The following is a 22,523-nucleotide window of genomic DNA, read 5'->3' on the forward strand; positions in this document are numbered from 1 at the left end:
TACGTTGGCCCTTTGAATCGTTCCCACATCCTTTTCACATATATTTCATAAGAATAGTTAGCCGAATATGCAGCCTCTATCCTTGGCCACATGATTCAATAATCTGATACGTTGGGATTCGATGATTTGAGGCGTGTTATTTTTACAATGTCTTCTTGAATGTCTTCTTGATATTCCTTCCAATCTTCTAGCACCAGCACTGCAAAAAAGTGCAAGCCCTACGCTGGTGACCCTACTGCTCCATCTATCAAGATGAATTGTCTCAAAGAGGGGGAGCTCCTACATATTGCTCCCGGGTGTAGAGCAAATGAAACCGAGGGGATTCCTGATCACAAGGAAAGTGCGGCTGTTCTTGCGATCTAGTAGGAAGGAACACAATATAATAAGAAGGAACTATAGAGCCTCCCCCGACGAACACAAATTGGATGGGATTTCACGAGATCAGCTTAAACACAGTACTCTAGAGGTAGGAAAACATGTAGTACTAGATAATTCTAACAGTTCTACTTTCACGGCCTTTCTATAGAAATTGTCCTTTTCGCTATCAATCTACAATTTGCAATCCATTTCAAATCATCGTTTATGGCAAAGGTGGAAATCCCAGAGAATCTCCTTGTTCTTTTTGCAGGCATCAGGAATGGTTGTGTTTTTGTAGATACTGCGCCGAAGCCAGCACGTAAGTACGAACAAGGTGCAGCACCTGTTCAATTTCCACGTATTCATTGGCCGCGCTCACATTGTCACCGTTAGGTCCATACCAGAACCCTGGAATCCCACGATATCTCCAATACCGGAGATCAGAAATCGCAATATCAGGAGCAAGCTTAGGCTTAGGCCAACCAAGCTGCGTGACAATATTCTGGAGGATGACTGGCATCTCGTGATCCGTGGTTGATATGTCTCCTATATCAGCCCCTTCCAACTCAATACAAGCTTCTGGATATCGCCCGACTATGGCTTGGGCCTTCTTAAAGACCACCTCCGGATCCATACCAGTGGGTGTGACAACAGTGACTTCAAAGAAACAATCAGGCGAAATAACAGATGGAGAGTTGCCGCCTGCGATAGTGCCAACATTTACTGAAATAAGGGGAATCACTGCCGCGCTTCCTTCTCCGTACATTCCATCGTACCATTCTCGATACTGCGCATCTTCGAGTAGCACCTTAATTGAAGGGGGGACTTCAACAGGAATATTCTCCAGCTCGTCCAGATCGCGAATGATGTCGGTAGCGATACGGATGGCACTGGGGCTGTGGTTGGGATAACCAGAGATGGCACCGCGGGTCGCAATGCTGACATTGAACTGCAGGTAGCCCTTGGAGGAGAATGCGATAGCCTCCGTGCCACTTGGCTCGGGGGACAGAACACAGTCAGCTTCCATCTCGCTCGGAATTTGAGTGAACATATGTCCAGTCCCGCGACCCATACCAGTCTCCTCGTCTGATGCGAGGGCGAGGGACAATCTTCCAGATAGGTACTGTCTTAACTCAAACAGGTAGTAATATGCAAAGAGAATGACGGTAACACCGGCCTTCATATCACTGGTGCCTCGGCCCCAGACACGACCGTTAGCAATCTTGCCACTCCACGGGTCATCATGCCATCCTGGTTCATCCCCAGCTGGCAAGACATCCAGATGTCCACTTAGCATCAAGTGCCGTCCCTCTGTCGCCATAGGGATCGTAGAAAGGATATTCGGCATTGACTCCTCGGCTGTAACTCTCTTAGAGAAGAGGTCCCTAGCAGAGAGAAACTTCTCCACCAAAATCATAGCCTCTCGAGTGTCACCAGGTGGACTCGGTGTCTGGCATTGGATAAAAGCGGAGACCAGTTTAGTGATAGCTTCCTTGTCGCGCATGATCCATTCGTCCACCTTTTGCGTGATGTGTTCCATATTGAAGGTACTGAAATAGGGCCTGTTGATGGTACTAGGTATTTTCCCCCGTTAGGGATCAGACCAATGAATAATACAGGGTAGGGTGTCTTACAAGGAACGATGTAAACTCGGGGGTCTTGCGAGCAAGCAGAATGCCGTTCGGTGGTTTTTATTAACTTGTTGCAGTCTCATTCCAAGCTAGGTAAGGATAAAGAAGAGATAATAATGAAAAGTTCCTCGCTGAGACTTTATACTTATAATTAAACATAAATATTGACTAATATATAGGGCGATAGCTCCACCATAGCAGAATGCTGTTTCCCCATTCGTTGGAATAGTAGACTCGATTACTACATGGAGTCCGCGGGCACCGAGTATTATATATTAAGAAACGGCTATCCTTTTAAGTCCTCATAACACAGCACTGTGAGATTTTGAAGAGAAAACGTCAAAAAAGCGTCATTTTAGTAGATTAAAAGGTAGTGCGAGAGAATGTACTGTAAGAAGTTAACTAAATTTTGAGTGGCCGGCATTTCATTCCCCTCCACTAACAAGCGACCGTCAGCATGATCTTTAGTGTTATGTCTACGCCGTATGTAGGACATACCCTAGTATTAGTACTGAAAGGTGAAAATGAAATAGTTTCATTCCATGGGCCTGCATCTATGAAACCGTAATCTGATTGGTTACTTCCACAGCAATCATGTGCCGATAAGCATTTCATCCCAGGCTTATCAATTACCTCAAACATCCCGAGCCCCCATTCATGACTTTTCAGACCTTCGAAAGAATGGATTTGGAACATGGATGCTTTCATATCTAGGAAGCGTCCACGGCTCTCGAGTCTAAGCGAGGATACCAAGCAGGACTCACTAGATCCCTGTGAAGACTCAACTGATACCAAGCTAGCAATACTGCTATCTCTTTTCCCGACTATCGAGCAGGATGAGTTATTGGATATACTCGTATCCTGCGAAGGGTCTGTGGAGAGTGTTGCGGGACTCCTCTCTGCAAAAGACTCCACAGCATGCACACCCGTCAGCAAAAAGCGAGCTGCTGTTACCTCAACACCCGGCATGCAGACATCTCTCTCATCACATGTTTTTACAACAGCTGAAGATGGGAGCATGAAACCTTTACATGAAATTGCGAGCAAGGAAAAGCTTCCGCCTCCAACAAAAGGCAAAACCTTACACCTTTACTCGCCTGAGGATATTGCCACATACACACCTTGTACTATCATCCACAACTTCCTACCAGCTAAAGAAGCAAACACACTTCTGCTTGAATTGCTTGATGAATCGAAACACTTTCATCGGTATGACTTCCAAGTCTTCAACCGCACCGTCCAGAGTCCCCACACGCACGCTGTGTATGTCTCTACACCCGAAGAACACCGGCAACAGACCTCGGAATATACTTACGGTGGCACATATCGGTCAAATGTACGTCAGGCAACACCGCAGCTACGGTCAGTGTCACGTCAAGTACAGAAAATCGTCAACGACGAGATCAACAAACGAATTCGAGACGTCTACCCAGACGGGAAGAAATTGCAATACCAGTCACCAAAGGAGTGGCGCCCCAACGCAGCGTTTGTCAACTGCTACGACGGGCCGGCCGAAAGCGTGGGATATCACTCCGACGAGCTCACCTATCTTGGACCACATCCGGTGATAGGAAGCTTAAGCTTGGGCGTGGCACGCGAATTCCGAGTCCGTCGGGTAGTACCTCGAGACGACGAGACTGCCGAAGATCACCATGCCAATAAGTCTAGTCCAGTTTCAAATCCTGCGGGGAACCAGACTGCATCAGCCGCACGCGCTGATGCCCAAGGTCAAATCTCAATCCATCTTCCGCACAATTCTCTCCTCATTATGCACGCAGAGATGCAAGAGGAGTGGAAACACTCTATTGCCCCGGCTCAAACCATTTCCCCACATCCGATCTCTGGGAACAGGCGTATCAATATCACATATCGTTGGTATCGTGATACATTACACCCACGCTACACCCCACGTTGCAAGTGTGGCGAACACACGATTCTTCGGTGTGCACAACGCAAACATAAGACACGAGGAAGATACATGTGGATGTGCTATGCTGGATTTGCACCAGGGAAGGAAGGGTGTTCATTCTTCCAGTGGGCCGAGTTTAATGATGATGGGGATCCGGTGTGGGGAAAGAAAGCCATCCAGGACAAGGCCCCTACTTTGGTGAATTTCTCGGCATCCCAAAAATAGGTCATGAGACCCATGCATGGTAAAGACGTGGAATGATCCCGCTCTTGAAAAGTACTTTTTATACCTGTGAGACAGACCTGACCTGTGAAGCTGAACTCCGCAAAATAAGGTTTGGAGACTGCGGCCCTCGGCCACTTTCGGAAAGTGGACTTTGCATTCCGCGCAACTCCACTTTGGGGGGTCTTCACCCGTCTTGACACCCCCATTTGGGCCAATTACATACCATGTACTGCTAGCCTTTCACCGGATCTCCCCTCTAATATATATGCATGGGCCTACCTCCAATCAATGCGTACAGAAGTAGGTAGGATTGCCCTAACCCCTCAATATGAAAAATATTGGATGCGGAATGCCCCCCCGCGCCGCGCCGCTGTTTCAAATGTGCGGTGTAAAAAGCTGGTGAGAGCGAAATTCATCCCTTTCGTTGGTGATCTTTCATTTGCCATCTTTATACAATCGTGATCTGCAATCTACACCATGGCTTTTGGAATCAAAGATACCTATGACTATATTGTCTGCGGGTAAGATAGCTACCCACGGAAGTCTATGATCTTACTAACACTGAGGTAGAGGAGGAACCTCGGGCTGTGTGGTTGCTGGTCGACTAGCTGAGAACCCTGAGGTCAGCGTCTTGCTGCTGGAGGCTGGACAACACAACAAGGACTTGGAAAATGTTCATATGACCGGCGGGTGAGTTACAAAGGCTTGTTGATGCATCCATTGTTACTGACAGGCCAGGTGGTCAAACAACTTCGATGCTGAGACCGACTGGAACTTCGTCACCCCTCCAATGGCGGGGGTTGATAACCGCCAAGTGAAGCTGAGCCGTGGCCGATTCCTTGGAGGATCTAGCGGGTGCAATGGCACACTTTGCATTCGTGGCAACAAGCAGGACTATGATGACTGGGGACTAGATGGGTGGAGTGGAGAAGAGTTCTTTAAGTATATGAGAAAGGTAGGGAGTAGTGGCATGATTCCACGACACGCCGGTATTGATACCGATACTCAACTAGGTACTAACAACATAAGTAGTCCGAGACCTTCCACCCAAAGGCATGGTTCCAGGCCGATAGAGAAAGCCACGGTCACTCCGGACCCCTTCACACAGAGCCGCACGATCTGGCACCCATCTCCCATCTCCTAATGGACTCTTATGTCTCGCAAGGCATGCCCTTGCATCACGACATGTTCAGCACTGGCGATGTTGCGCAAGGATGTGGCCATGTACCTCGCACGGTGTATCAGGGCCTGCGGACATCAGGCGCTGATTTTGTTACCAACAAGAACCACCGTGGAAATATCACCATCAAGACCGATACCACTGTCGACAAAATCATATTCAGCAAGCGGGAAAACGCGACATGCGCTTCCGGCGTAGTCACGCAAACTTCAGACGGCAGCTCTACCGTCTACTACGCTCGAAAAGAGATCATAATCTCCGCAGGCGCCTACTGCAGTCCCGCAATCCTCCTTCGATCTGGAATCGGCCCCAAGGCTGAGCTAGCACAGCACAATATTCCCTCTTTGGTCAACCTACCAGGCGTGGGCAAGAACCTAATGGACCATCTCGTTAGTAATCCCTACACACCCATCAATATCAACATGAACCATCCTAACACTCACACCCTTTAGATCGTATTCATGTTCTACGAAACCGAAAAACAAGGCCTAACAAACGACCACCACGTATACCACGGCGACAACTTCGACCGAACCTACACACAATGGAAAGAGAACAAAACAGGCTTCCTATCCACCTTCCCCTTCGGCAGCTTCGCCTTCGCACGTCTCGACGACAGACTGAAAGATGAGCCACTGTGGAAAAACGCACCCCGCCACCCAGGCCGTGACCCCATGGGCTTGACACCACAACAACCAAACATCGAGTTCTTCACCACAGAGTGCTACGGCGGTCCCAAGCAATACGACCAATTCCCGATTGACAACCAGCACGCGTTTTCGATGATTGCAGAGCTATTTTCACCGAAGTCTCGTGGCACGGTGGTTCTTGAATCGGCGGATGCATCGGTGAACCCGATTGTTGATTGTAATTATTTGGCCGATCCGCTCGATCTGTTGGTTCTTAGTGAGGCTTGTCGGTTTGGGAATGAGGTTGTTATGAAGGGTGCTGGGACCAAGGATATTGTTAAGGGGTCTTGGCCGCCGAATTTGAATCATCATACTTATAAAACGAGGGAGGAGTGGATTCCGTATGTGAAGCAACATGCGACTACTTGTGAGTTGGGTTTGGAATTTCATTTGGCTTGTGGTTGACTAACGTTTTTGTTAATAGGCTACCATGCGGCGGGTACTTGTGCCATGGGGAAGAAGGATAATCCTATGGCTGTTCTCGATGAGAAATTGCAGGTCAGGGGTGTTTCGAGGCTGAGAGTTGCTGATTGCAGTGTCATGCCTAAATTGCATGGAGGACATACCCAGATGCCGGCTTATGGCATCGGGGAGAAATGTGCGGATTTAATCAAAGAGACATGGCGGATGGCAGGCAATGTCTATCCTCGCATATGATACTTCATGTCTATTGCGACGTTTTTGTGTTTATGTCTGCTTCATGTCTATGCTATACCCAGTTTCAGTGCTGCATTGGAACACAACGAAGAATTTCAATTCATTGGCCAAATAGCGAGTTGCATCCAATTGAAACTTATACTTCAAGGGTTAGAGAGAGCCTTCCTATAGTGGTACAAATATGAAGCATAACTCAAGTCTGTCAAGAGCAAATCCAGAAGAAAGCCCATAAGAATAGTGTGATGACTCCAAAAAGCAAATACAATCAGTTGATCTCAACTGAGTTCGCTTGCAGATCCCAAGCTGATACTGATAGCATCGTCATCAAGTTCATACGACATTAGCGCTGAAACTTCCTGACGGTCGTTCGGGGGACGGGGCGGCACACCCGGGGTGCGCGATATGGTGCAATGAGTTTCCAAACAAATGGTATGCGGTTTCGGTAGCAAAGAGTGCTGGTGCTCGAGGCGGGCGCTTAGAACATGCTGGGCAACCGGCTCGGAAGAATACGCTTTTAGAACACTGTTGATCTGCCTGATCAAATCTTCGAGAATAGGGTGTTCAGTCAATTGAGTTTCCTGATAAAACTTGATCGGCACACCAATTTTCACTTTCAAGATCCAGGTCTCCCCTGGTCGCAACCGCACCAGATGGCAGTCTTCCATTGCCGACTCAAACTGACATCCGTGGCCCTGCCCAACAAACAGTTTCAAGTCTGATAGGGCCCCAGGGCTGAGACCAGTACGGAGCTGCCGGACGACTTTAGAGACCTTTCGCATGAAATGAACTTCGCAGGATCGTGGATCGTCTCCGTCGGCATCGTAGAAAATGTGCCAGCCAAGTGGATGGTTTGCTGTCTCAAGGGGAAAACGAAGCTGAGGGGAGATCGTGTGAATACCAATAGCCGTGTCCACGCCAGATATAAACAGATTTTCTGGAGAACACGCGGAAATGAATACCAGATGACAAAACGCTGCTCTGGGAGACGGGTAGAAGAGTCGAGATGCCTGCCGAATAGACTTACCCGCGTCGGGGGATCTTCTCGTTTTCTTTTTCAACTGACGGAGGGAAAATTCATTCAGAGCAGTTCTCAACGTCTCGAATGAGTGGAACGCCAACGGAAGCAATAGCTCAAACCCATTTTTAGAACTTCCGTTAACACATGCTACGGCTACCCTGTCACTGTTGATGAGCAAATTTGAAGTAAGCACAGAAGATGCCAGGACCATTGATGTCACAAGGCTAACAGAAGATTGCTGCCTGTTTCATGGTCAGCAAAACATGTTTTCTTTGACGAGTAAGCCCTTACTCACAAGCTGTCAAGAAGTATAATGATATCAAGGGGTGCAAGGCTCGAGCTCTCGGGTAGGGAAATTGGCTCAACATCAGCAGATACATTTACTGACGCCCATACTGACATCGAATCTGTGCCCATGCACGGCAAGCTTGTGTAGGATCTCACACTAGCAAATGCGACGGGTAGCTCGAGCGGACAGAGTAATCCAGACGACCCTGGGCGCAGCATGTTCGATAAAGACCGGGCACTACCCACTCTAGATTTATGTTTTGAGATGGAATCGTCCGGTGGTTCCATTGCGCCGGAAACCGAGGCTGACTTCGACGAAAGACATGGCTCTACAGAGCCATAAGACCCGGAGCTCCAGCGAACAAGAAGTTGTGGCGCTAATTGATACCCACTCTGGGTCATGAGTCCTTTTCGAGGATCAACACGGCGTCGCGATGTCTTCGGTAAACAGTCAGCAGGAACAAAACCATTGACATCATGGCAGCAATTACCTGGTCGATAAATGGGTCTTCATTCACATCAATACCAGTCTTGCGGATACCTCTGGAAGCTGAAGCATGATCCTGTCGAATTTTCACCACATCGATATTGTAAAGACTATCGCTGAGAGACGGGGTTCTGGTTGATGCCGCAGGATCACTCGAATCGTATTCTGCACTCGCAGAAAGGGATGAACGACGAGAAGGGATCTGTGGATATGACAAACTCGAAGCAGAGCTAGATATCGAGTTGGTTCTATGTATGTGTGTGATGCATGGGGTGCGGCGTTTGAGCACAGTTATCGGCGTAGTTGGTGTGTCCTCCATGATGTGGCGAGATCTAAACATGCTCACTGTTGGTGACAGGGCGCTCAAACTCAATCTGAATATCCGAAGCCTCTGTGGCACGAGCCAAAGTTGAGTGGGGGTTGACGGGGCAGGCCTCTGAGTCCGATGGGATCTTGTTGCGTCTCTGTTGCTTCCAAAGACTGAAGCACGACAGGCACGATTCTTTGAGGGAATGAATGCTCCAGTAATTGGAACACGCAAGAGCGATCACAACAACGAAGATGAGAACAACGATAGGAACAAGGATCAATGCAATAATTAAAGCTGAGCTTTTGATATCATAGGATAGCTTATAGGTCATTTTGGTCGAATATATTGATGTGAGAAGGAGAGATTGGGGAAGTAAACAACATTGAAGCCATATGCTCCTGCCGCTTCCCAGAGCACCGACGACTAAGACGGCAACGACGATGTCATTTCCATGGCTCTTGGGCGGAGGATCCATGGGACTCTCCAAGGTTAAGTCGAAGAACATTCAAAAGAGGAAAAGTAGCATTTTTGGGTATCATAATAGCACTTATATCCCGTTCTCTGCCATCGCAGCCATTTTCTCCTTGACTGAGTTCATGGTTGTATCATCCAACCGCGAAAATCGAATCTACAATGTGGTTAGCATAAGTCGAGAGTCGGCATCAATCGACATACCATTTCATCCACGCTCCCGCGAGCAGCACCTCCAAACAGCATCGGCTCAGAGTGAGAGTTTTCAATCTCATCTTTCACCCGCCTGGCCCAGATTCCATCCCAGTGCCAATCCCCCGGAAGCCGAGCCTGCGGGCTTCCTCGTTTCAGTTGTCCTCGAGGGCCTCCCCGACGATGTGCCTGCCATGCATGCCATGCTCCAGGGTTCCCTGCGACCTCAACCGGCAGCGAATCCAGAACCAATTCGTCATCAAATGTCGACCGAATGTAATCCAATATCTCCGACACCGGGACGACATCCCTTCGTTCCGCAATCTGGTCCATAGAAGGTGTCTGTGCCAGACGTGGCGCCTCTCCGTCGCCGTCCTCACTAGCCACTGATGTCACTGGAGGGTTTGACGCGTTCGATTCATCACCATCATCTGTAGTCGGGTCGGCAGAGCTTTCATGTCCTGTCGATGCAGCACTTGCACTCGTACCGCTTACATTCCGTGATGTATTCCCCGATGCTAATCCGCTCCGCTTTGCCCTGCCAAACCAATGAGGGAATCCATGGCGCAGACTGAATCCGCCGGGCGGTAATCGTTCATCATCCGTTGCGCTAACGGGATTGTCACTTGCCGAGCCGGTGCTAAAGGTATATGTAGTGAGAGGCACAATCAATGGGTGGAACAAGTCGGTCGCGAAGGTGACTAGAGGAGGCAGGTCGGGATAGGTGTCTGGGAAGCGGAGTTGGAATCGGAGGACGGCCGAAGCATAGGGGCCTGCAAACGGGAATCAGTCGGGGCGTGGGTGCAGTGGATAATAAATTTTAATTCACCTGAACGAACGAAAATCACTCCATTCCAGAGTGTTGGGTCCCCGGGCGCGAGGCTCACATAAACCCCTGGCGGTGCTGCACGTCTCAAGCTCGCGCTATGGGAGAGTCAGTACACGGATTGGTCTGCGCGTGTTGAAGAAGCTCACAATTCCAGGTGGAGCTGCTGCTTCCGGAGTGAAGGTATGCAGGGCAACTTGGAGGTCGACATGTCTACTTGAGCAGAGGAGGAAGTTGGGAAGATCCGGGGGTTGACACCCAGCTTATCGATTGCTTATCACCGATCTACATCCGAACTCAAAACATTGAGCATTGAACGGCTTGGGAGTTCCAATTTTATACATATGAGTCAAGAGTTTGACAGATTTTATTAACTTGAATCATAATGACTGGCTAATAAAACATGAACCTACGGACACTATCTACGTGGTTCTTTGCGGCTGAGACATCTGGCATGTCACTAAGCATATATATTAAAGCACTAAATTAGTTAGTTAACTAAGGTTAAGACCATCTCACACAATGTACCCCTGCTTACTTTTTTACTTCGCTAATTCATTACGAACCACCTGAAACGATCAATATGAAAACCATCGGAATCTCCATCCCAACCATTGAAGGTGGGGTCATCGCCCACCAAGAAATCGGACGAGAAGCAGCGCGCCGGGGCATTGCTTACCCTCAAATTGTCACCCACACCCCTCTCTACGGAGACCTGGAACAAGCACTCAAATCCGGTGACAACCAGGCCCTGGCAGCATCACTCGCTGACTCGATCAACCGCACGGCCAAAGCTGGCGCGGAGTTTGCCATCATCAGTGCCAACACTCCACACATTGCTTTCGATGAAATCGTGGCCCAGTCAAACATCCCTGTTCTCAGTATCCTTGATGTGGCTGCAAATCACTGCAAAAAACGAGGATACAAGAGGGTTGGTGTTCTAGGCACAAACTGGACTATCAAAAACGGTCTCTATAATGGACCGCTACAAAAGAGGGACATGGCTGCGGTCTATGTGTCTGACGCTGATCAGGAAATCGTCATGAATGCAATTGTGAACGAGTTAATTAATGGAATCTTACTGGAAAACACGACAAGCGAGTTGGTGCGCATTGCGAAGGAGCTTGCTACACGGTGTGATGGTATTATCCTTGGTTGTACCGAGTTGCCGCTTGTTCTTACGGAACAAAACTGTGGTATCGGAGTTGTCGACACGACACGACTTCTCTCCCATGCGGCCCTCGATTTTGCGACCAAAGAGTGAGCAATATAGTTTTTTGCCTCCAAATTCTATCGATGTGGTGCCCCGAACTCCGTGAATATGAATCATTGCTGTTGGTAGGACATAATCTAATCTAAACTCTGTCTATAACCTATCTACATACTCATTGGTTGGAAACTGAGTCTATCTAAATTCGCTTCTTTACCCAAGAGACCCAAATGTACCATCCCCTCACCAACTCCCTCGTATATCCCTCCAGCTACACCTTCCATCCACCAAGCTGCGAAATTTGTGAGAGCAACGCCAACCCGCCCTTCATTGAACTTGCAAACAGCAGCTCCAATAGTAACACTGCCTTTCCCTAACTCATCAGCTGCCTCCAATGTAGTAGTCATGATGCGCTCAGTAATGCGATGTGTCCGCTCATACTCATACAATTGGCGCAATAGCACCTTTGCATATGGTATAATGAAACGCAATAGAATGAAGAGATGCACAATTGTTGAGGCGAGAATTTTATGCAGATAGGATCTTGGCTGGGGCCTTATTTTATGATTCGCGCCATCCATATACTCGGGCGGCGGGTGGTATGTCGTTAACCCAACTTTGACCTGCTCTGGGATATTGCGCTGAAGCATGGAAGTTTCCTCGACAGTCAGATCGGGAGGCAAAGCATCGAGAAGATAGACCAGAGCGTTAACATAGAGGGATCTAGCCAGGCGACCATCAGGCTGCGGCTGCTGAGCTTCATATCCCGCATTGCGGAGAAGATTGAACGCTTCACGAAGTCAGTGAAAGTTATGCGATGAATACTTCATATAAGAATTTATGGAGGACTCACCGGGTACGACTCGATTCCACCGCAGGCCAGACGCGGTCTCGTATTTAGTCGTGGATCCCATGTCCTCTTGGGGGGTATCTGATCCCACGGAGCCAGACTCGAAGGAATCCAAGTCATCGCTGGCCGTTGAAGGCCTTTGCAGCTCGGGTACTACTGACGCAGAGAAGTGACTGTGACATAGCAGATGAGGTTCGGACGAAGATGTCAGTCCACGGTGCTGATCCCCACTTGACTCGTTGACCTTGGACACGGCCCGGGAAGAATACAGGCGGGGTAGTCGACGCCGAATGGACGCCGGGATGGGGAAAATAGCGAGTCCCGAGTACTCCATTAGCAATGCGATGATCTGAGTTGAAGTTGAAAGCTATGTAGTTATTTCCGATATATATGGGCACTTGTAGGGGTTTGGGGTCAAATTTTGAACCAGATGGCAAATGACAGAAAACAACTAAAATAGCTCAACAAAAATCTCCGGTTTCACATGTCAAAACACTTCCAACATTCCGATCTACTGACTGATAAGGAATCCGATAAGAAAATCCCCGATCTACCCGTGGACGCCGATCTATTCCGTACTGCCGATAACTTCATCGACTTCAATTTTATCAGGCCTTGAGGCACCTTTTGTTATTATATCAACTCCTCTGATAGCTCAGCTGGAAGAGCGCAAGACTGTAATTGCCCTGTTCTTCAGAGAACTTGTTATCTTGAGGTCCCTGGTTCGATCCCGGGTCAGAGGATTTTTTTGGTTCGAATTCGTGGAGACCTAAAAGGCGTCTTACACTGGCAAGTTCAGCAAGATTCATGGCTAGACTTCCGCAGAGCCCATAAAGCCCAAAGCCCAAGGCCCAACCTGGGCCCGATTACATGCCAAGTAAAGTTGAACCCCCTAAAAGGGGTATTAAAATTACCCTTCGTTTTACCTCCGTTTCTAGCCTTATCCTAAAGGTAGTATTTTATTATTTTAAGTGATTTTGTACCAATTACTAGTTATCTCTCTATATCACGTCTAAATATATATAAAAACGCGTTAATTAAACAATTTGTAAATTACAGATGTTTACTTAGAAAGTAGTAGTACTCCCACATAGATCCTAAATATATATCCAACATGAAAACATTCACATTAGCATTTTTAATAATGTCTCGACCTCTATTGATCGGATTTTTTTTTTAAAAATTAAAATCTGTACATATATAGTTATTGTTATTATATATCCTAAATTTGAAATCCATACAATTAGTAGAAGGGTGAGAATATAACATTGTATAGCGATTACAGGATACTAGGTAAACCCCCCTAATGGGCTTTAATGGAGGCCCAATAGGCCCCCACGAATGGGCTGTGGGCTGGGTTGGGATTTGCGGAAGTCTATTCATGACTGTGCGTAGTGGATGATAGCCATGGTCAAATCCCAAAGCCGCCATACCATCAACAGCCACGGCAGGAGTGTAGTCATTCCTCCATCGTTACCTACCTAACTGAGTCCGAACGTGATAGTCCTAGAATTACGATGAACATAATCTCGCACCTGGGTGAACTTGATGATATCTAGACCGGATTATTGGAGTACATTACGGTAGTCATTGAGGGTAATAAGGAGGCAGGAAGGTTGCCAATTAGTTGCCCATCGCGGTTCGGACAGCTTTTTTTGCGGGTAGTATTGTGCAGAGACTCTTCAAGATGGTGGATCTAAAACCTGTATGCGAACATTGAAAAGAACATCATCCAAACACTTCATATGCGACGTATATCGTAATCGATACCGAGAGAGGGAATTCATCAAGATAGGTCTGTGTTATAGTATCTTAGGACACAGTGACGCCCTTTTTCTTCACACAATCCACTCTCCATTCTCAGTTTTCCTAGTTCCTGTCATTTCATTAGAATCATTGATCTCCAAGACATCAGGTATGATGTGCAACTAGCCGATGCGCCTATAGGCAGCAATTCCAGGCCACCCAATAAAAATAGAGGAAGGGCCACTCCACTCCTGATATTTCACCCCACCCCACACATCCCGATACATAATACTTTTTCGGCCCGATTTCTTCAACAACTGTCCGATATGGTGTAGTGGCTAACATCGCCGTCTCTCACACGGCAGCCGGGGGTTCGATTCCCCCTATCGGAGTCTTGCTTTTACATTTTTTGTACACGATCATACTATGACGATGATATATATACATACAACGAGAATAACTAGTCGGCCTTGTCATGTCTTTTTTTTAAGTGTATGCAAAAGAGGGGGGGGAGGTGAGCAAAAAAGCATCCTCTGTGGAAAAGTCTTTTCTATGTATATATAACCCTTGATATTACCTTCCTCTTCGTTGCGGCATTCATATTCAACCGGGTAAATTTCGTCTGAGTGGCGATTTTCTAAGGGCATAGAGATAGAGAAATGAAACATTTTTGCTCAGGCACAGCAGTAACGAACTATATACTCTTACTCACCACAATGGGGTAGAGCGAGAGACAAAGGAGAGTAGAGCATAACAGTAGTGGTGTTAGTACGCTTAGCACGATTAGCAGGCAATGCAGGATTCGTACTTTTTTTTTGTACATCCAAAAGTTTTTATATGCAGGACGAAACTTTATTTCACTATGCATCTACCTTATAATCACCTGCTTCTCTTTACTTCTTGCGTGTTTAAAAAAGTGAGCACATAGGCCACATTCAAAAATGATATCTCACGATGATCTCCGATAGGGGGAATCGAACCCCCGGCTGCCGTGTGAGAGACGGCGATGTTAGCCACTACACCATATCGGAAATTGGATAGTGTCTGCTTCCGGTTTAGCTTTATCAATTCTGGTTTAGCTCTGATGGTCTTTGTGCGTGCCCGTGTGTGGTTCTATAAAACCCAACCTATCGCCCTGTATCTTCGACGTCTCGTCTGAGATCTGCCGGTGGGGACATTTTACTATTCAACCGGATCATCGAGCTCCACCACCGTCGTTTCCTCGACACAACTCCTTAAATTCCCGGTCTACGTTATAATTTTGCCATTGATCCGCTGCGCCGACCTATATCTGCTTACAACGATCTATCACCCAATTATCATATGTGTAGACAATACCTTACGTAGCGAGCCCCTAAAGTTTGCCTTTAAGGTTAGGACTACTGAATAACGTACTAATCCATCATTATTTCGCGATGCCTGTGATCCACGACGGGATAGTCGAGACTGGCATAGCCTTCAAATTCAGAGAGTCGGAACTCGATATACTAAGACCATCGCTCGGTCGTCTATCTCCTAGGTATGATGCTTCTACTAAGGCGCCATGTCATGCTCGTCACCTACGATTGATTGGCATATAGGACGAGATAGACGCATATAAAAAAAGCAGAGGTTTCTTAAAGTAGTATAACCCATGCCCTCCTACGAATTTCGTCTTTATATTAGCCCATAGAACGACTGGCTAGCGGAGCTTAGCGATAGCAGCAGTGGCTGCAAGCGACACATAGGTATTCAGCCCCTAAGAATAGCACGGTATGACTAATGGTCCATATAAATGAGAGGCTGTGCGGTAGCCGAACGAAAGGTTTGATGGAGGTGGGCCTTAGAAGAGGCCGGACCACAAACTGAGGGAAACGAGCGGGGTTCGGCTTGTCAGGAGACCAGGTTTTAGCAACCATGCTGCTGCATCATTTTTATATGGAAGTAAACATCACTGGTAGGTCTATTTCTGCTATTGTTAATGAAGGCTGTCAGTATAAAGCATCAGAAGCCAACTCCAATGGTAATGTAGGGTGTAATCTGGTATGTATATTCTGGCAAGCGTAACAAGACATTTATATCATGTGACATTATCAAAATGATTCAAGTTAAAGATCGCCAATTTTCTCAATACTAGCCAGGGCTGTATCATAGACATCTCCTTCAACATGGGCTATAATTGCTGTTCCTTGTAGAGAAAAGGTGGATATGAACGTACCTGCCTCCCCGGAGTAAACGAATGGCTCACCACTAAGAAGCGAGGTAGACTTTTCCCCAATAATCTTGTCTTCATAGGAGTTTTCGACAATAGAATATTCAGCTGAAATTCCAGCTGCAATTTCAGCTGACTGAGGGTTAATTTCACCCTTAATCTACGAAGAATTAGCAAAGATAGATGTCGCATCCGCCGAGGAAGGAATGTACTTTGAGAGGACCACAAGCCCAACTATAACCTAAGTACTGTTTAATAGGGCTAGAGCAGAGGGTTATTGTAAGGACTTACTCCGACTTGACATTATAAAGCACGATATAGTATACGGTGGTTTTCGGAAGGGGAGAAAATTTTGAGGGGAAACAAAAAATGGTTAGTGGACAATTTTAGTTCGGTGCCTTCCATATAGCCATCGACTTAGGTATTTAACAATGCAATGTTTTACATTATGATGACGCATTTCGGTCTAATAATGGCAGACAAAAGTCGTCGGACTGTTACGAAGTGATACTCAACCCCGGGGAACATCCATCCATGGATGAGACGATGAGTACCAACGGTAGGTATTCCAAGTGATTTTATCGTATGAACTGACATGTGACCATGTGATATTCTTCTAATTACACTTCCATGGTACAAATCCTACCTAACAAGCCCCGCACCCCCCCCCCCCCCAAAAAAACGAAGATCATGGGCGGCAGTGGCAGCCAGTGCGTCAGCCAGACCTCAGACAAAAAAGCAGGGCACCGAGAGAGGCGATTAATCAACACCTGGCCCCGGGCCTTCTAATGTTGGAACAATCCGTACCGGTAACTTTGGAACCTTGGAGAGAGCTATTCTAAAGTGTTAGTTAATAAGGGTCCGGTTTGTTCACGGGGTTTTACGGCATCTTCTCCGTCGCAATGAGTTGATTGGCCTTTTGATACAAAGGAATATGACAGGAGATTTTTAGCTAACTAAACATGATAATTTCAGATGGGCATTGGGCATTTAGGACAAGTAAACAAGCTGGCCGTCGATGTTGGCGATATGCGTAGCCAGGTCAATTTCGCTGGGTACAAAATTACCAGACGAGTCCCTGAGATTAGAATGAAGGATGGGCCTCTTATCTGGTCCCTGGGCTAAAAGGGTGATACTCCGTGCATCGTGACTGAAGTTTTTCCCACCCCAACTGAACTGGCCTAAAGAGAGACGGTTGGTTAAGTATGATACGATTTGCAACACCACTTGTGTCTCACCATTTTCATTTCCTAGATATTCATCGAGAGGCATATTGTCAATAAGACCACTACCCTCATCGTTGTTGCAAATTGCAGACAAGAAAGTGCAACTGGGCTCGCCTCTCAGACGGATATCACATGCACTGTGGTGGAAAGACATGGTTAAAATAATTTGACGTTTCGATTTGTGATATTCGGAAATCCTGACAAGACTTTACCAAAGAAAAACACTTGGATGATCGCCTATATATGGTGTGGAATATCTCAGCTTAGTGGCAAATTTTTGCTTATTTACGCTGTGATCGTATTTAGGTCATGATGACATGCAGATATGGGGATTGGGCTATTTAAACTGGATATCGTTGTTTAACGGTCGAACCACTCAAATATGATACGCTGTTTTAATCTGATTAAACCTGTTATTTAGAAGTTAACTCATTGATCAACCTTGGAACGTTGGACAAGCAATTCAGAGAGTTGTATACACGAATTTTTAACTAAGTTGGGGTAATTTATGGCCAGGAGGCATTTTGATATTTGACTCTCGGATTACTGTTTTCGTTCGAGCAAAGGCAATCTTGGCCTCGTGTGGCAACCTTGGAATTCATGTGACATGCCTTGTCATTACGCTCCGACTATTTATAAGTATCTACATTACCCCCCACTCCCAAACTGGCCCCTAGATTCTACCTAATGGATCAATTTCTGAACTATATAACTCTAGTAATTCACTTTCTTGGATGATTATTTATAACCTATCTTTCCCAATATGCCGATTCGTAATTATGGTCTCTGGAAAGCAACCCCTGTATCCTACATTGTTGAACACGAAGAGGATGACCATAAAAGTCCGCATTTATCACTTTACTTCAGTGATAAAGGAGGACTGACTCACCATTCTGGCCACAAGTCTCGCCGAGCCAGGAGAGGAAACATTGAAATTCCCGGGCTGTTCAGAGCAGCAATCAACGTCAAGTCTGGTGACAAGAATGAATCGCGACTCGTCTACTGGGTGGATCACGATTACAAAAATCATCCGATCGTCAATAGTCTTACCGAACTATTCTCGGGGTTTTATCCCCTTGAAGAAACGGAGCCAAATCCTGTTGGCGCGAGACTAGACTACATCCGCAGTAACTTGTTCAATGTCAACACAGGTCGCATCCTACCCCATGATGTACCAGGCTCGAACAATGATATGATTGATGTCTTGGAACCTGAGCTCAAACAGGCGATTGACTCGAAGGCCGATATCTACCTATTTGGAGAACCGTTCAGTGATCGAAAGGGTATTCACAATGTGCATATGAATCAAGGCAATGTTGACCGATTTGCAAATGATGATGGTGTGTTCCAAGACGGTGGCCTTTTGATCAACTACCCACTCTCTGGTCGATGGGTTGGGGTATTAATAGGATTCGCGTCACAAGCTGTGCACACCGACAATAATACAGGGCATGCCATATCGTCAGAAACCTGGGGAGACTATCTAGGGAGAAAGAAGAGAGATGCTGACCTGACCGAGGACTCTGTGATAATTAACGAGGCATTGATGAGACCCGAGTCAAACGATCCTAGAGCTAGACGGAGGTCGGTTATTCTCACAAATCCGAAAGACCACAGGATTTCATTGGCTTCCTGGAAAATCAAAAATTCAGCAGGGGAATCTCAAACACTGCCGCCTAATGCAGCTTTGGATGCTGAGTCAACGCAAGCGTTTGAAATCCCGGACGTTCATCTCTCAAACCTCGGCGATACCATCACACTGTTGGATGAACAAGGACTGAAAGTTGACGGGGTAAGCTATATGTCCCGGCAGGGATTTGACAGGCTACCAGTTGCTTTTGTTCATTGAAATTTCTACTATGAAAATTGGCCCGTTGTCTTTAGTTTCCCAAAAGTACTACTATCTTCTCAACAAAACAAACTTCTAGCCAGAAACATACAGTAGTCGGATTGGTAATCGTATCATCCCTCAAGTGTACCTTGTGTTTTCTGATTTGATATTCTCGTGTAAATCCTAATACAAAAGGATACCCTAAGGTTTCTCAGTAAAAGTCCCGTTGGAATCAAGCAAATGATAGAAGAAGCTGTTCAGGAGGATATCCTATACTTGGCCGAGGAATCCTCACTAGTTTTGAGCGAAATGATTCATAGTATTAAGTGAAGAAAGTTTGGCGAGACTTCGCAAGGTTATAAATTTCTCTTTGATCATCTTTTTCTAGTGAAATTCTCTCGACGCCTAGTCATATTTCCCCAGTATTAGCGAAATGGGACGTTCACCTACCCGTAAGGAGCATTTAAGTCAGGAATGATACTTGCAAGAAGATCCATAACTGTAAACACAAGTACCAAGCATATTGTCACAGAAAGAATACCGAATCGTGGAGATCAGATCACCAACGTGAAAAAGTTCAAGGAATAGCACTTTTTGATGACATGAAAAAAAATGTCAAGCAACTGAAAATCCACCAAAAATCTCTCATCATTGGCTTGTACAGTCGCACACGTTCGTAATACCGCGAATGAGTGTTGAAGAAGAGAAAGTTATTAACTATCTCGAATATTATGACCGGAGCTGACATAGCAAGAGTGCTTAGATATACCCATCTCACGCACTTGCAAACAGTGGGCCTAAAGGAGGCCTGAGAGCCGGTAAAAAAAGGTGAAAATTTCATCCATGCAACAACATTATGCGTGAAGTAAGAGTAGTATAAGAGAGCAGCTGTGAATGACAGATACCATCCATTGCCTCTGAATGACAAAAAACAAAATTCTGCATGGCTCATAGCCAGGATGAGCTGCTGATAGTCAGTAAAGTATGCCTGCAGCGACGACAAACCATACATAGAGCAATATCAGTTTGTGCAGTAAAACCTTCTCATGTTTAAAATAGTGATAAACAACATGATCATCGGGGCACCGAACATGAAGCCCTCTCCCCATGCCTCAATGGTATAGGCTTCCGTGTTACCTAGGGCCCGCCAACCCCCAAAGGTGTCATTTCCCCCCTGTTCAGCTAGTTGCAAGTCGGGAGATGCAAATCGGAAACTTGGAAATTCCGTGCGGGGAAGCACTCGATCAGCTTCCAGAATGCAGTAGAAAAAACACTGTACTGGCTACACAAAGTGAAGGGCCCGATCGACGTTGCTGTTAACGCTGATCCATTGTACGCTGGCCTACCATGGGGTGGGATCAAGTTCTTGATTTTGGTAAGCCATCAAATGGAGTCTTTACTCTCCGGTATAAGCCACATTTTCTGTGTCACCAGGTGTTGCCAGCTATATGAGGAACTCATGAACGATGTATCTCTGCTGAAGGACGAGAATTCAATGAGGGCACGTCAGAATCTACGCTCTGCACTGATTGAGTTTTATGTTCTGATCTTAAATTTTCTTACTCGAGCTGCCAGTACTTACCAGAAGAGCTCCGGTCGTAGAACTCTCACCGCGATATGGTCATCTAGCATATCCAGGATTTTGAGCGCCAATGCCAGAATTGCGAGGCACACGCAGACACTGAGGCCCAGGTCTTTGAGATGTACCAGTCTCATCATGCGCGCAAGTTACTCAGCGAGCTTTCAGACATGAAACGCCAGATTGATGAAATAGGATATGTGGAGGCGACAACCTCTGCTATCTGGGCTTATTTAAATTGCGAGGAGAGGAATCACATTCTCAAATGGGTATTTGAAATCGATGTAGAAGACTAATATTCAACCACCAAAGACGGTCGAACAGTTGGTACTGGTGACTGGCTTTTGACACATAACACATTTCAACACTGGAAATGGTTAGATGAGCCAGCTATATTGTGGCTACATGGAATTCATGAGTCTGATTACTACCTAAAAAACTTAAATGTCACTAATAGCGATGCAAGCCGGCGCCGGAAAAACAAAGTTAGTGTCTAGGGTAATCGATCATTTCGAACAGCTCCCCGATGCTACACTAGCGTACTTCAATTGTAATAGTGAAGACCAAAAACGCCGGGACCCAGTGAACATCTTACGGAGCTACATCAAACAGTTTTCTATTTCACGAAAGAACGACGCTATCCGTGATTCTATTGTCCAGCGATACAGAGAAATACATAGGCGCGGGTCATCGACGAGACTGAACTTTAACGAGTGTGAGAACCTTCTCTCGGAAACGATCAGCAATTCCCAAAACCCGGTCCTTATCCTTGATGCACTAGACGAAACTCACATTGAAACTAGAGAAAGGCTGTTAAACTCTTTGGACTTCTTACTTTTCAATTGTCCTCGCATAAAGATTTTCATCTCAAGCAGGAAAGATCAGGATATCGGGCGACGTATGCAGAGAAAGGCAAATCTTGAACTTGAAGCCAGCCACAATCAAGGAGATATCGCGGGATTTATTCATGTCGAGCTTTCAAAAATGGCGGTCAGCAGTCACCCAAACCTGACCCAGGAGTTAAGAGACCAAGTCATGAACAGCCTTCTACAGAGAAGTGAAGGAATGTGCGTAACCAAAAGATAAGTTAACGGGTGATTTTACCAATACTGATTTTGCCTAGGTTCCAGTGGGTAGCTCTCCTGATTCGTACCCTACCGCAGATCACAGAAGACATTCCGGACTGGTTGAAGTCCTTGCCTCGAGGTTTACCAGAAGCATATACAAGGGTATTCGATGAGATTGAAGTGTTAGGTGGAAGCAAGCCTAAGATTGCCCAAAGAACTTTTGACTGGATGATTGGCTGCTTTGAACCATTGCACCAAGATGCTTTGGTCGAATTTGCGCGCCGAAATCCGAATGGTGATGGAGTTGAATACTCATCATTAACAATCGACATTGTGCTTGATGCATATCGCAACCTTCTTGTTGTTGACCGTCATTCCAAATGCTGCCGTTTCTCTCATTTATCAGTTCGCGAATTTCTAGAAAGCACTAACCACCAAAAAGACCAACCTGTTTTTGATTGCTATATTCACAATCAGCTGGCACTAGTCACTTTGGGCTCCATACTTGAAGATAACAACGGTCTCTATCTTACAGAGGGAAAACGGAGATATCTACATTATCAATGGAGGTTCGATTCCTTAA

General features: G+C 46.3%; 12 protein-coding genes across 12 annotated transcripts; 5 read left to right on the plus strand and 7 right to left on the minus strand.

Moving 5' to 3' along the window:
• Positions 1–631: 631 nt before the first annotated feature.
• On the minus strand, positions 632–1,897 carry N7455_003438 (M20 family metallopeptidase; the record flags this gene model as incomplete). The annotated part of the gene is made up of 1 exon (XM_040961405.2): positions 632–1,897. The coding sequence occupies one exon, from the start codon at positions 1,895–1,897 to the stop codon at positions 632–634; it is 1,266 nt and encodes a 421-aa protein (XP_040808118.2).
• A 785-nt stretch (positions 1,898–2,682) lies between these two features.
• Positions 2,683–4,122, plus strand: N7455_003439 (putative CUE domain protein; the record flags this gene model as incomplete). Its single annotated transcript, XM_040961433.2, has 1 exon — positions 2,683–4,122. The coding sequence occupies one exon, from the start codon at positions 2,683–2,685 to the stop codon at positions 4,120–4,122; it is 1,440 nt and encodes a 479-aa protein (XP_040808121.2).
• Positions 4,123–4,428: 306 nt separating this feature from the next.
• Positions 4,429–6,797, plus strand: N7455_003440 (GMC family oxidoreductase). The gene is made up of 6 exons (XM_040961406.2): positions 4,429–4,643; positions 4,693–4,812; positions 4,861–5,077; positions 5,155–5,691; positions 5,755–6,358; positions 6,416–6,797. The coding sequence occupies exons 1-6, from the start codon at positions 4,600–4,602 to the stop codon at positions 6,646–6,648; spliced, it is 1,755 nt and encodes a 584-aa protein (XP_040808107.2). The 5' UTR covers positions 4,429–4,599; the 3' UTR covers positions 6,649–6,797.
• A 126-nt stretch (positions 6,798–6,923) lies between these two features.
• Positions 6,924–8,760, minus strand: N7455_003441 (uncharacterized protein; the record flags this gene model as incomplete). The annotated part of the gene is made up of 3 exons (XM_040961409.2): positions 6,924–7,908; positions 7,962–8,392; positions 8,446–8,760. 3 exons carry the CDS (start codon positions 8,758–8,760, stop codon positions 6,924–6,926), a joined length of 1,731 nt encoding a protein of 576 aa, XP_040808146.2.
• A 13-nt stretch (positions 8,761–8,773) lies between these two features.
• Positions 8,774–9,082, minus strand: N7455_003442 (uncharacterized protein; the record flags this gene model as incomplete). Its single annotated transcript, XM_065604485.1, has 1 exon — positions 8,774–9,082. The coding sequence occupies one exon, from the start codon at positions 9,080–9,082 to the stop codon at positions 8,774–8,776; it is 309 nt and encodes a 102-aa protein (XP_065462976.1).
• Positions 9,083–9,298: 216 nt separating this feature from the next.
• Positions 9,299–10,451, minus strand: N7455_003443 (putative ubiquitin-conjugating enzyme; the record flags this gene model as incomplete). The annotated part of the gene is made up of 4 exons (XM_040961439.2): positions 9,299–9,379; positions 9,427–10,187; positions 10,244–10,338; positions 10,390–10,451. 4 exons carry the CDS (start codon positions 10,449–10,451, stop codon positions 9,299–9,301), a joined length of 999 nt encoding a protein of 332 aa, XP_040808155.2.
• Positions 10,452–10,823: 372 nt separating this feature from the next.
• Positions 10,824–11,504, plus strand: N7455_003444 (aspartate/glutamate racemase family protein; the record flags this gene model as incomplete). Its single annotated transcript, XM_040961423.2, has 1 exon — positions 10,824–11,504. The coding sequence occupies one exon, from the start codon at positions 10,824–10,826 to the stop codon at positions 11,502–11,504; it is 681 nt and encodes a 226-aa protein (XP_040808135.2).
• A 113-nt stretch (positions 11,505–11,617) lies between these two features.
• On the minus strand, positions 11,618–12,634 carry N7455_003445 (uncharacterized protein; the record flags this gene model as incomplete). Its single annotated transcript, XM_040961441.2, has 2 exons — positions 11,618–12,240; positions 12,304–12,634. The coding sequence occupies 2 exons, from the start codon at positions 12,632–12,634 to the stop codon at positions 11,618–11,620; spliced, it is 954 nt and encodes a 317-aa protein (XP_040808116.2).
• Positions 12,635–16,133: 3,499 nt separating this feature from the next.
• On the minus strand, positions 16,134–16,541 carry N7455_003446 (uncharacterized protein; the record flags this gene model as incomplete). Its single annotated transcript, XM_065604486.1, has 4 exons — positions 16,134–16,198; positions 16,244–16,397; positions 16,450–16,478; positions 16,529–16,541. The coding sequence occupies 4 exons, from the start codon at positions 16,539–16,541 to the stop codon at positions 16,134–16,136; spliced, it is 261 nt and encodes an 86-aa protein (XP_065462977.1).
• A 686-nt stretch (positions 16,542–17,227) lies between these two features.
• Positions 17,228–17,617, minus strand: N7455_003447 (CVNH domain-containing protein; the record flags this gene model as incomplete). The annotated part of the gene is made up of 2 exons (XM_040961895.1): positions 17,228–17,418; positions 17,476–17,617. The coding sequence occupies 2 exons, from the start codon at positions 17,615–17,617 to the stop codon at positions 17,228–17,230; spliced, it is 333 nt and encodes a 110-aa protein (XP_040807656.1).
• A 609-nt stretch (positions 17,618–18,226) lies between these two features.
• N7455_003448 (uncharacterized protein) lies at positions 18,227–19,312 on the plus strand (the record flags this gene model as incomplete). Its single annotated transcript, XM_040961920.2, has 1 exon — positions 18,227–19,312. One exon carries the CDS (start codon positions 18,227–18,229, stop codon positions 19,310–19,312), a length of 1,086 nt encoding a protein of 361 aa, XP_040807657.2.
• A 2,545-nt stretch (positions 19,313–21,857) lies between these two features.
• N7455_003449 (uncharacterized protein) lies at positions 21,858–22,449 on the plus strand (the record flags this gene model as incomplete). Its single annotated transcript, XM_065604487.1, has 3 exons — positions 21,858–21,940; positions 21,997–22,310; positions 22,418–22,449. The coding sequence occupies 3 exons, from the start codon at positions 21,858–21,860 to the stop codon at positions 22,447–22,449; spliced, it is 429 nt and encodes a 142-aa protein (XP_065462978.1).
• Between the last annotated feature and the right edge of the window lie 74 nt (positions 22,450–22,523).

This window comes from Penicillium solitum, assembly GCF_028829755.1.
Source record: "Penicillium solitum strain IBT 25940 chromosome Unknown utg000001l_segment0_segment0, whole genome shotgun sequence".
NCBI lineage: Eukaryota > Fungi > Ascomycota > Eurotiomycetes > Eurotiales > Aspergillaceae > Penicillium > Penicillium solitum.